Source organism: Pseudophryne corroboree, chromosome 5 (assembly GCF_028390025.1).
Source record: "Pseudophryne corroboree isolate aPseCor3 chromosome 5, aPseCor3.hap2, whole genome shotgun sequence".
NCBI classification, from domain to species: Eukaryota; Metazoa; Chordata; class Amphibia; order Anura; family Myobatrachidae; genus Pseudophryne; species Pseudophryne corroboree.
In genome coordinates, this window is record NC_086448.1 from 731,464,989 (window position 1) to 731,478,269 (window position 13,281).

The following is a 13,281-nucleotide window of genomic DNA, read 5'->3' on the forward strand; positions in this document are numbered from 1 at the left end:
CGTATATCACAAATAGCACCGAGGATCCGGTAGAGGTCATAGACCAAAAGATGGACGATATTCTGCAATTAAAGTGGGAATTTCGTCGAAAACACAATCTCACCCTTGCTGCTGTAGGTAATGAGCTGACTGGTTGGGTGTCATGGTTGAACCCGCGAAATTGGTTCTCCGGTTTAGGAGACTGGGCTCAAGGAGTCATAATGGATGTTGGAAAGTTTCTCCTATGTATTTTGGGTGTCGTTATATCTATTGGATTGATATTTAGATGCGGGCAGGCTTTGATGAGGTGCAAGCAAAGTACGAAAGTGATGAGCTTAAGGAGTGAGGAAACTGTAATTAACCTGGATTTGATTTATGACCCAATGCTAGAAACCATGACGTAATGATGTAATGAGTATACGGTCCGCCTTTCACCCATTTCTATGTTTTCCTCCGAGGTACAAAGACCCACGTAGACGAAGGATTTGATGAGCCAAGGGGCCGACAACGGAAAGATGGAAAGAAGAAGAGCAGACGACCTGATAAACAAGATTTTGATGGACAATGCCATGGGTACCCCAGTTTCCCTAGGAACTTTAAAACCACGCTAGCCCAACATTTTTTGTAAATCCATGGACGTTGTATGCTTTACTCACGATTTATGAGCAAAAGCACAAAGAAGAAGACTCCAATCAACCGACACCAATCAAGACCTCAATCGACGAACGTACATTACCCTGACATAGAATATCATTGCATTTTTCGTAAGTGTTCTTTATCTTCATCTCTGCAACCCTCAGGCAATAACACACATAGTCGATAGGGAATACAGGCACAGATAGCAGCAACCACATACCCCCCCCCAATTCATGTATCATCAACTAAAATGTGCATCCCCATTGTGTTACAACCACAGCCGAAATGAGCTCGGTAGAGTTTGACAGCCCATCCACAGACCTGTACCACAGGATAAGAAGGAATTCAAATGTATACTTCGCAATACCTCGAAGCTTGATTTACCACACGTACGGCACGATGATACATGACCCTCCAAACATGGACTCATACACACATGCTTCTACTTTCTCACTAGGTCATACTCTCTTCACACCTACTCCATTCTTCTTCCTTTCCCCACCATGGAAATCAATTAACCCCTGACTTACATTTTTCTCCTTAAATATTTTGTGGCAGTTATTATTGACTGCCAAAGGGTGGACTGTCAAAGTCAGAAAAATGTCTTAGTGCACACTGCCATATTTGCACCGCACACTGGTCCGTGCTGCGCATGCGTACGCTCTCCCGTGGAAGCGCATACCCGCAATAGCGTGCACTCGCACGCGCAGTATGCGCATTTACGGTAGAGTTTATGTGATCGTAGCGTGCGACTCATTCGTTACAAAAGTTCACAATTAATGTAGTTTATAGATCATGTTCCCCTCAATAGTTTCTGTAAGTTTGGTTTAGATAGAATGTCCCTGAGCGGAGGAATCCCTCTTTGTATTGCACGAAGGGTCTAACAGGAGTCATACAGCAGTGTTTGATACCCATCGGAAGAGTATTTAATTAGCAATATTCCGGTGTTGGTTTGGAGCGTATTAATCGCTCGTGCGAATAGTTATGGACATAAGAAGTTTATGTCCATTTCTATGATTTGCACATACTCAGGTATGCGGCGGGAAACCCAGTTCCCCACCCACCTGAGCTGTTGGAAATCAGCACAGCCCACCTGTATGAATCAACCTATGACCTTTGGTTACAGTACAGGGCCGAATTCCTGTGTCCAATAAACTGTAGGATTGTAGGGACTAGGAGATTGCATTGAGTGTGGGGCATAAATAGGCAGACCGACCACATCCAGCTCTCACTCTCTCATCAACGGTTATCTGCTGATAATCGGGAGCTGGATATCGAGGCGCAGGCGATCATACCCTTTGTGCGTAAGTTCTCTCCGTAATCATTGTCTTTCTGTGAGCCAATTTCTCTCTCTCTATTCTCTCTTTTCTCTAATATCTCCCCTAGACTAAACTTTATAGTATTGTATTGTATTGTGTTAGACCAGGATAGCATTGTAGTTTATCCCTTAGTTAGGTGTTTGGTTAAGAAGTCTTTGTTATATTGTAGTGTATCATTTGTACTGTGTTACTCTTTTACAAGTATACTAGATATAATACAGATTATAGGCTTTGGAACCCTAAACCAGTATCAGTGTATTTACTATAGTATTAAGTGTTCACTTGAGCGTCGGTGACGCTCAAACAGCTTTGTAGATAGTCAGGTTACACAAGGTTGCATTTACACCCTGTACTCACATTAAGGTATTCTGTGTGTTTCATCGGTATAAGGTTTAATATCAAGGTATAGTGTTGTGAGCGTCTGCACCGCTGGTGACCTCCTCGTGGTCTCTAGCGTATGCTACGTTACAGCGAATCTTTCCCCTAGACATAACCAATAACGTGTCCTGTGATCACTGGGCCGTGAGCGAACGTGACGCTTGAGCGTCTCGCCTACGGCTGAGCGATCGTTACGCAAATAGCGTATCATTACGGTATTTCTTAAGTAAGCAGCGTACAGTGTTCTTAGCTTCATAAGGGTTGTTTATACGACAAAGGAATTTAGCATTGTCACCTGACTGTCCCCTCACACAGCCTAACCCTCCCCCCACAGTTTAACCATAACCTTCCCCACACCCAGAGTCTAAGTCTAACCCTCCCCTCCCACAGCTTGGCCCTAAACCTCTCCCCCCCTGCAGCCTAACCCTAATCACCCCCACCCCTGCAGCCTAACCCTAATTGTCCCCTCCCGCGGCCTAACCCTAATCCTAACCCTACCTCTAACTGTCCCCTCTCACAGCCTAATCCTAAATGTCCCCTCCCACAACCTAGCCTTAACTGTCCCCCAGTGCCTAACCCCAAGACTAACCCTAACGTTAATACTCCCCATCGGGATCCATCTGTATTGTGAGTGTCGGATTCCAGTGTCCAGATCCTGTCTACATTTCATCTAGTCAACTGCAGCTCTTTGCAGCTTGAAACAACCCACAGATTTATGTCTCTAAACTTCCTATTGTCCAGGTCTTTGGAAAATACAGCAATCCAATTTTTTTCTCAGGTCGCCTAATAATAGATTTATTATAATAGGTTACATGGTACAATATTAGCTTTAAATTTGTGATGTTCTTGGAATGTATAACACACAAGAAGTGGGTAACTACTTTTTACAATTTTTATGGATGATTTTACAGTAACTTTTAAGTTATTTTTAACTTGCAGTATCCTTATAATGTTCACAACTGCATTAATTCCATTTTCGACCTATAATCAGTATTAGACAGGTTTCATGATCATGGTTTACCAGACATCTACAGTACTAAAATCGCGTGATCTTTTGAGGCATATTACTTTTAAGTAATTGAAGTAAATCAAATAGAAATTATTTAAAAGTATCAAAAGGTAAATACATTTAAATTAAATAGTTTAAAAAAACTAATTTGACCTATTTAATTAAAATTTAATTATTTAAATATCATCTCTCAATTTATTTGTAGACATTTTTCCAAATTCTTCTTTTGTAATGTATTTCTTATTGTGACACAGAAGTCTGTCCCATCACGCCTGATTGAAATAACAACACAGATACTGTAAGATTCAATTTAAATACTATTATACACTATAAAACTGTTTTATGTGATTTATTTTTTTCCATTAACACAAATACAAAAAAATAGCCCAGACAGTGATTCAAATAATATAATGCAAAAAACTGTCTTGAGGGTCAATATTCAAAAATAAGGAGCTACTGTATACTCTCCCTTTTGTTATGTAATTAGTATTCATACAGCAACAGTTATTTTCTTATAATCAGAAAGAATCCAATACTACAATCTCAATAAATCTATAATAGTAATTGTTTGTGTGCCATATTTCAAAATGGCTTCTTAAAGTCAGTTGTACAAGTTGAGTCTTCCATATCCAAAATGCTTGGGGCCAGAAGTGTTTTGGATTTCAGATTTTTCGTATTTTGGAATATTTGCATACAATAATGAGATATCTTGGGGATGGCACCCAAATCTAAACACGGAAGGCATTTATGTTTTATATATAACTTATACACAAAACCGGAAAGTACTTTTATACAATATGTTTTATAATTTTACACATAAAACAAAGTTTGCATACATAGACCCATCAGACAGCCAAGATGACATTATCTTAGTCAAGCTCAAACATTTTTGGATTTCAGGTTATTTTGGATATGGGAAACTCAACCTGTAAGTGATTTCCTATTTTTTTCTTTTTTGCAATCCTGAATACTTTGATTCTTTGTCAGTTCAATCAGGAGGAAACACAAAGAAATAAAAATCTATAGCAACCGAAATTCGATTCTTTATTCCTTTTACACTTTATACCTTAAACATTTTGCCTCAATTTCATTTCATCACCCTGCTAAAATTCCATAAATAACGAATTCACCTATAGTGCTACTTTCAAAATTATAGTGACCTTCAAATGCGTTTCTTTTTTTTACCTGTCCAATTAAACTTGAAAAGACAAAGACGCCAGAGAAATAATTTAGCAGTTGGAAAAGTATCTCAAATAATGTTTGAGGTTCAGCAAGACCGCCTATTGTGATCAAAGTGCGTACTGCAAAGTAGTAACATCTCAGATACCTGTGGATAAAACATACAAGGAGGTTTATTAATATTTTGACATGGTACCTCCAAAAGATATTAATATTAAAGTTGTTTCAAAAACTACAACAGGCTATTGGAAGAGTATATTCTATTCTTTATGCATTCGGTTGTATTCAAACAATGTTTTTTTAATAATTATAACCAATTGTTGAGCAAATCCATAAAAAAAATAAAAAAAATAAAACTACAGGTTTATTAATATTTTTAAATGATATTCCAATTTAGTGAATTTCAACAAAAAAGATAATATACTATATAAAATGTATTTGAAATAAAAAATATAATTCTATGTGATTCTTGCTCTTCTGGGAGATATTCTTTATAGCATTAGGATACTGATATCTACTGTATGTGGCAAAAAAAAATAAAAAAATAAAAATCATCCTTCTACTTTGTAAAGTTCCTACACAAGTGATGACAATATACTGTATATATAAACTCGTGTAAATAATATATTTATAAACAGAGTTCTGATGCCAATAATACAGGTTGAGTATCCCATATCCATATATTCCGAAATACGGAATATTCCGAAATACGGACTTTTTTGAGTGAGAGTGAGATAGTGAAACCTTTGTTTTTTGATGTCTCAATGTACACAAACTTTGTTTAATACACAAAGTTATTAAAAATATTATATTAAATGACCTTCAGGCTGTGTGTATAAGGTGTATATGAAACATAAATGAATTGTGTGAATGTAGACACACTTTGTTTAATGCACAAAGTTATAAAAAAATATTGTCTAAAATTACCTTCAGGCTGTGTGTACAAGGTGTATATGTAACATAAATGCATTCTGTGCTTAGATTTAGGTCCCATCACCATGATATCTCATTATGGTATGCAATTATTCCAAAATACGGAAAAATCCCATATCCAAAATACCTCTGGTCCCAAGCATTTTGGATAAGGGAGACTCAACCTGTACTAGTGTATTGTATTGAATACTATACCCTCTACTCTACTGTAAAAGCTCTCAACTTGCATTCTTGATGTGGGGTCCAGCAATATTTGTGGCAAGAAAAAACAATCCACTATACCCCTCATTGGCACCTCAATCATCAGAAAATATTACTAGTGGGTAAAGAAATGCGTTAGCACATTACTGCTTGACAGTACATTGTGGCTGAGACCCAAATTTGCTAATCCATGTGGCACTGACATCTATACTGCATATCCTAATATTGGCAATGCTGTCACAAGCGCAGCTTATCCAGTGGTGAATCTGGAGCTTCAGAGTGAATTAACTGGAAGTGATGACTGCCTCAGACAGGGAACCTTACAACTCACTATGCATCCTAACCATGCCCTGCAACTACGAGAGCTACTATGCAAAATTGGTCCCTTTTCCTTGCAATTACTAGTTCAGATTTTTACTTACAGTACATAATGGCTTATTGCCCAATCAGCTGTGGACTGGGTGTGATAGACCTGCTGCTAACCCAATGAGAGCTCCTAGCCACGCCCATCATTATACACACAGGCACAGAGTCACAGATCTGGGCTATTATATAGGAGATTGGTGCTTACACTGGGCTGTACTTTATTCCCTATTGACAGGATGGTAAAGACAGCAGCTGGTTCACATCCAGCAGAATCCCCGCTGTCCTGTCACTTACTACAAATCCATCACCTACTGTATCCAGTGTTTAGGCATCTAGCTTAGCATCGCCACCCACTGCGCACATCCCCTGTTTATCCTCCTCCCCAAGCACTACTTACCTAACACCACCAGACACCAATTCCCCCCATGTCCTGCACCCGTGTGTACCTGCCCTGTTTGCAGGGAAGAGTCACGGTTACTCCTGTCTGCAGCATGAGCCTAAAGTCACCAGATGTGTCTGTATTACACAGACTGTACCAGGCAGTATGTGTATTATGCACCAGGGGCCCTCTGAGTTATTTTTCAAACAATTTATTAATTGCTGATTTTATTCCATTCAAAAACGTAAAAAAATATACGCTGTAAATAAAAAAAATGCTGTACTAACCCTGTAGCCTGTACTGTGCCATGTGTGAGATACACATGTAACTATACACCCTGTATACTGTACTGTGCAATGTGTGAGATACACATGGTAATTATACACCCTGTATACTGTACTGTGCAATGTGTGAGATACACATGTAACTATACACCCTGTATACTGTACTGTGCAATGTGTGAGATACACATGGTAATTATACACCCTGTATACTGTACTGTGCAATGTGTGAGATACACATGTAACTATACACCCTGTATACTGTACTGTGCAATGTGTGAGATACACATGGTAATTATACACCCTGTATACTGTACTGTGCAATGTGTGAGATACACATGGTAATTATACACCCTGTATACTGTACTGTGCAATGTGTGAGATACACAAGGTAATTGTACACCCTGTATACTGTACTGTGCAATGTGTGAAATACACATGGTAATTATACACCCTGTATACTGTACTGTGCAATGTGTGAGATACACATGGTAATTATACACCCTATATACTGTACTGTGCAATGTGTGAGATACACATGGTAATTATACACCCTGTATACTGTACTGTGCAATGTGTGAGATACACATGGTAATTATACACCCTGTATACTGTACTGTGCAATGTGTGAAATACACATGGTAATTATACACCCTGTATACTGTACTGTGCAATGTGTGAGATACACAAGGTAATTGTACACCCTGTATACTGTACTGTGCGACGTGTGAGATACACATGGTAATTATACACCCTGCATACTGTACTGCGTGATGTGTGTGATACACATGGTAATTGTACACCCTGTATACTGTACTATGTGATGTGTGTGATACACATGGTAATTATACACCCTGTATACTGTACTGTGCGACGTGTGAGATACACATGGTAATTATACACCCTGTATACTGTACTGCGTGATGTGTGTGATACACATGGTAATTAAACACCCTGTATACTGTACTGTGTGATGTGTGTGTGATACACATGGCTATTATACACCCTGTATACTGTACTGTGTGATGTATGAGATACACATGGTAATTATACACCCTGTATACTGTACTGTGCAATGTGTGAGATACACATGGTAATTATACACCCTGTATACTGTACTGTGCAACGTGTGAGATACACATGGTAATTATACACCCTGTATACTGTACTGTGCAATGTGTGAGATACACATGGTATTTATACACCCTATATACTATACTGTGCAACGTGTGAGATACACATGGTAATTATACACCCTGTATACTGTACTGTGCAATGTGTATGAGCAATGGCCCTCATTCCGAGTTGATTGCACCAAGCAACTTTTTGCTGCTGGTGCGATCAACTAATCTCCGCCTATGGGGGAGTGTATTTCTGCATAGCAGGGCTGCGATCCCTTGTGCAGCCCTGCTATGCTAAAAAAGTTTCTCACAAATCAAGACCAGCCCTGGACATACTAAACCTGTGCGATGGATCCAGCGATGATGGTCACGGCTTTGACGTCAGACATCCGCCCTCCGTTCGCCTGGACACTCCTGCGTTTTTCTTACCACTCCCAGAAAATGTCTTCAAACGGTCAGTTGACGCCCCGGAATGCCTTCCTGCTGTCAATCTTCTTGCGGTCGCCGCTGCGACCGCTTTCTTTGCTGTCAGCCGTTGCTGGGCAACGACGATTGTGTGCAATGTGCACTCCACGCATGCGCATTCCAGACCCAATCACACCGCTGCGAAGAAGTGCAGCATGCGATCGGGTTGGAATGAGGACCAATGTGTAAGATACACATGGTAATTATTAGGTATACGCGCACGCAGGGGGGGGGGGGGGGTTCCGAGTACCTAGAAACCCCCCCTGGCCTCCGATCCATCGGCGCTGCTGTACGATTTTTTTTTTTTTTACTGTGGAGAAGCTTATAAAGCATCTCCCTCCTCCTTACACTGTCCGAGTGACAGTGAGAACCTGGCTGCTGCCGCTGCTGGCTGCCTGTAGGGGGAGCTGAAGCGGAAGCGCGCAGCTCCTCTCAGGCAGTTCATGCCGGGGCCATGAGAGAGCTACGTGAGGCAGTGGCTGCTGTCTTCGGCTCCCACTGTGGTTTGTGAGTACTATGTAAATGTATAGTGTGTGTGTGTGTGTGTGTGTGTGTGTGTGTGTGTGTGTGTGTAATAATGTATGTATGCTAAGTACATGTATAGTGTGTGTGTGTAACAATGTATGTTTGCTGTGTGGATGTATAGTGTGTGTGTATGTATGTATATATGCATGTATACTGTGTGCATGTATACTGTGTGTGTATGCTGTATGCATGTATACTGTGTGTATGTATGCTGTGTGCATGTATATGGTGTGTGTGTATGTATGTATGTATGTATGCTGTATGCATGTGTACTATGTGTTCATGTGTAGTGTGTGTGTGTGTGTGTGTGTGTGTGTGTGTGTATGCTGGGTGCATGTATAGTGTGTGTGTGTGTATGTATGTATGTATGTATGTATGCTGTGTGCATGTATAATTTGTATGTATGTACAGTGTGTGCGTGCTGTGTGCATGCATACTATGCATGTTTACATGTATACTGTGTTAGTATGTATACTGTGTGCACGTATACTGTGTGTGTGTGTATGATGTGTGCATGTAAACTGTGTGTGTACGCATGTATGCTGTGTACAGTATGTGTGTGTATGTCTATGTACAGATGTTCTGTGTGTGTGCATATGTATATATACATACACAGCTTGTGCAGTGTGCTGGCTACTCAATTACAAACACACACACACACACACACACACACACACACACACACACACACGTACGGAAACCCCTCCATGAAAATCCTGCGTTTGCCACTGTTAGGGGTGTGCTCCGGGCCATTTTTCGGATTTTGTGTTTGGGTTTTAGATGTGTATCTCCTTCGTGTTTTGGATCTGTATTGATATTGACAAAACCGCCCTTGAGGGTTTTGAATCTGTATTTTTTGGGAAAAAATCATAAAAACATCTAAAATAACAGAATTTGGGGGTGTTTTTGTTCCTAAAGTATTATTAACCTCAATAACATTCATTTCCAGTCTATTTTGAACATTTCACAGATCACAATATAGTTTTCATTCAGTTTAGGCCAAAAGGTTGCACCGAGGTAGCCTGATGACTAAGCTAAGCGAGAGAATTGGGCTGCACAAACACGTGGCACATCTAGGAGTGGCACAGCAGTGGCAGACAGGATATGAGTTTTACAAACTATGCCAAAAAATGCTCCAAAGAGCACATAATGGACACTGCAACCACCCATTTTGTGTTAGGTGTGGCCTATTCCACCCAGGGTAATCCTATATAGTGCACCCAAGATAGCTGCCTCACCTGGTACCTTTCATGGTTGGAATATATAACCCGTAGCAGTTATTTCCCAAAATGTCTACACCAACCCTGCATTATGCTTATTGTGCTCTCTAGGTGTAGTTGTTTTTAATTATTTTTGTATACATTCCAACTTGTTGTAATTCCATGCTTGCCTACTCTCCTGGAATGGCCGGGAGGCTCCCGGAAATCGAGTGACCCTCCCGGTACCCCAGAAGAGCAGACAAGTCTCCCATCTTGAAAGTAACCCCCAGACTGGCCGCCCACTTATTGAGTAAAGGGGGCGGTCCGGGCAGTTGATGACTTGATTCTTGCTGAATAGCGTCATCATAGCCACGCCCCCTGCAATATAATACCGGTAATATCGGCATTACAGAGCTCCCGTTCCTCCTCCACCCCGCCCCCCTCCACATCATGGCCCTGCCCCGTCCGCCTGCTGAGCCGACCTGGCTGCTCTCTCCCGGAGACAGCTGCTAAGGAGTTCGGCAAGTATGTGTAATTCTAATGCCTTTGTACAATGTACTGTCAAAGTCGAAAAATATTGTAATACATATGCCTTGTACTAACCCCATGCACATGCCCGCTGCTCGTGCACTCAGTCCTCCGTACGTGCACATATCCGCAATTTGCGTAAGAGTCGCTCCGGCGATCCTGCGCGGGATATGTGTATTTACGGCGGAGTTTGTGAGCGCGTAGCGTGTTATTAGAATATTGCATATATAACCTATATAGCGTACATTCTAGATATAGTTCCCCTAGACCATGTCAGCAAGTAATATTAGTTTAAACAGTTCCTGGACAGAGATTCATCTTTGCATGATAGGAAGGGTCAGATAAAGGTTGGAAGGTGATGTCTAGTATCCAGCTGTAGGGTATTTTAAGGGTAACATTCCGGTGTTAGTTAGGAAAAGATCGCTTGCTCCTGCGTATAGTTATGTACAAAAGTAGAATATGAACATTAACTGTATTTGCTGTAAATTACACATGCGGTGGGAATCCAGAGGATACCACCCACAAGAGCAGTTGGGAAAAGACATCGCCTACCTATTCAAATCCACCTATGACCTTTTCCGTAATGTAAGGACTCATCCCTGTGTCCAATGAACAATGAGATTACAGTGACCATTGTATTGTGTATGCATGTTGTGTATAAAAAGACCACTGTTGCCTGGCCGGTCAGAAGACTCTGAACGCTTTCTACCTGATAGCGGAGTACTGGTCCAGGACGCGCTTGCGAACGATTCCCCACGTATGTATATTCTCTGTAGCCATTGTTCTCAATTATTCTGTTTAGATTTACTTGTTAGTCTGTAGTGTATAAATTGTATTTGTTTACCCTTTTCTCTGAATAATCCACTGTGGTGTTCGAGCCCAGTGGTTTACCACAAACCGGTGTTGTGTTTTCACTTTCCTGCAAAGGGCTTTATAGTGTATTAATCGGTATAAGGAATATAAGCTTTAATAAGGTGTAACCATACTATTGAATTGTGTTATTAATAAGGTTTACAGTATATCAATCTGTGTGCGTACGTTCCGCATGTACATTGTACCCACGGCACAGCGTCCGATACGCTCAGTGCGTATCAATACGGTACAAAGTACGCAAATAGCGTACTAAGTACGTAGTGTGTGTAATTAGTCTAGCGACCATAGCGGCTCCACGGTAATAGAGAGTTTAGTGGTATAGCTTTGTGTTTTAAGATAATAATTGACATTATCAATTGGGAGCTCGTCCGATCCTCCTCATACCCGCAGCCTAGCAGGACAAGGCAGACTTTATCTATCAGCAAAGGGCGGAAAGGTATAAAGGTATCCCCTGTTAGCCTTCTCTTGGTCGGTGGATACACTGGTGCTGATTAGATAAGCGTCTGCTCTGCATGGTTTTTAGGGATGCTGGTGGGATCCAAAAGGTAAGAACGTAAAGCTATTTTTAAAATCTGTGAAATTTCTGTTTGGCGCCAACTGCGCACGCAACACACGCACACACCTGTATATTATTTGTGTACTTTGCATATCTACTCGCTTGTTGCCATTAGCATTGATTATTAGATCCATTTTGACCCGTGCTGAAAAATTTGTTGCTATTTAGTTAAAGATATAGAGTAATATTTAAGGGAGTACGTGTAAAACACACACGCAGCCTGGCCTAGTTATATAGGTTTATACAGAAGATACTGTGTGGTGTTTGGTAAGCGATTATAGTTAAATATCGTTTACATTTATAGAAGTGTGGTATTTGTATTACTGCGGACGTATACGGCCTTTGTACACGTGTTTCGGAAAACGTTCGAGACTGAGTACGCAACGTAAAGTCCTATACACGTGGCGTATTTTACGCAACGTGCGTACAGGTACGCCCACTAAATACAAATCACACAATAGCATTGTTTCAGGTTAGGCGATATGGTAGCCACACGATAATAGCACAAATTGATCAGTGTCCAATATTTAGTTTAAATACCTTACTTACTGTATCACCTCTGGAGTTATTCTGTTTTCCTGAATGAAAGTTAATTTTCTGTACAGAAAAACCAAAAGGTATATATGATTGATTGAACGAGCGTGAGTGTGCAAACAATAAAGGTTTTGGACCCAGGGAATTCGGGATCCCGTAGGAGACTACACCAGTGGAGTGGACACTTGGTGGCGTGAGATTGGCTTTCTCACGTTAACATTCATAAGAGTACAAAGGAGCAAGGTAGCAAGTTTACCACAGACCAGTAGGTCAGTGAAGCTCTGAATACTGCGGCCTGAGAGGTCAGCAGAGAGCTATCGCAGCCCCGGGGGTTGGCGAGATACCCATATAGGCCCGTTTGAGGATACGCTCCGGCTGAGGTTTCGCAGCCTAAACAATCGATTCCATTGGTCGTACGGCGGATAAGTAACAGTTACTTATACGCAGTACGATTGTACCGTGCGTTAGTGTGTGCAATAGTTAGTTCAACTTGATACCCATTGCGCCATTTGCGTACAATCTCGGGATCATAGACGCTAATTGTACACGCAACGTGATTTGTGTAACAGTTTTTTTATTTTAAGGGAGTTTCGCTGGTCACTCAGGAAATCTCCAACGACTGATATTTGCTGGGAAGGGTAAGTCACTCCCACACACTCTCAGTACATAGAGGTTACGCAGGGCCCTAGGTTGGGTACGACCAGCGCTGCGGACAGTGTGTAGGTGTATTGGCCAACGTGGGCGAGAGTGGGTGAGAGCACTTGTTGAACTTTCACCGTTGCCTTATATTGAGTATTTTGGTTTTTGTAGGATTAGCCGA

General features: G+C 41.1%; 1 protein-coding gene across 1 annotated transcript in view; it reads right to left on the reverse strand.

The window, feature by feature from the left end:
- CNGB3 (cyclic nucleotide gated channel subunit beta 3) overlaps positions 1–13,281 on the reverse strand; it is a 346,397-nt gene that overhangs the window by 112,896 nt on the left and 220,220 nt on the right. Inside the window, exon 12 of the mRNA XM_063924064.1 lies at positions 4,507–4,648. Within this exon, the coding sequence (XP_063780134.1) occupies positions 4,507–4,648 (142 nt within the window). The remainder of the gene's footprint in view (positions 1–4,506; positions 4,649–13,281) is intronic.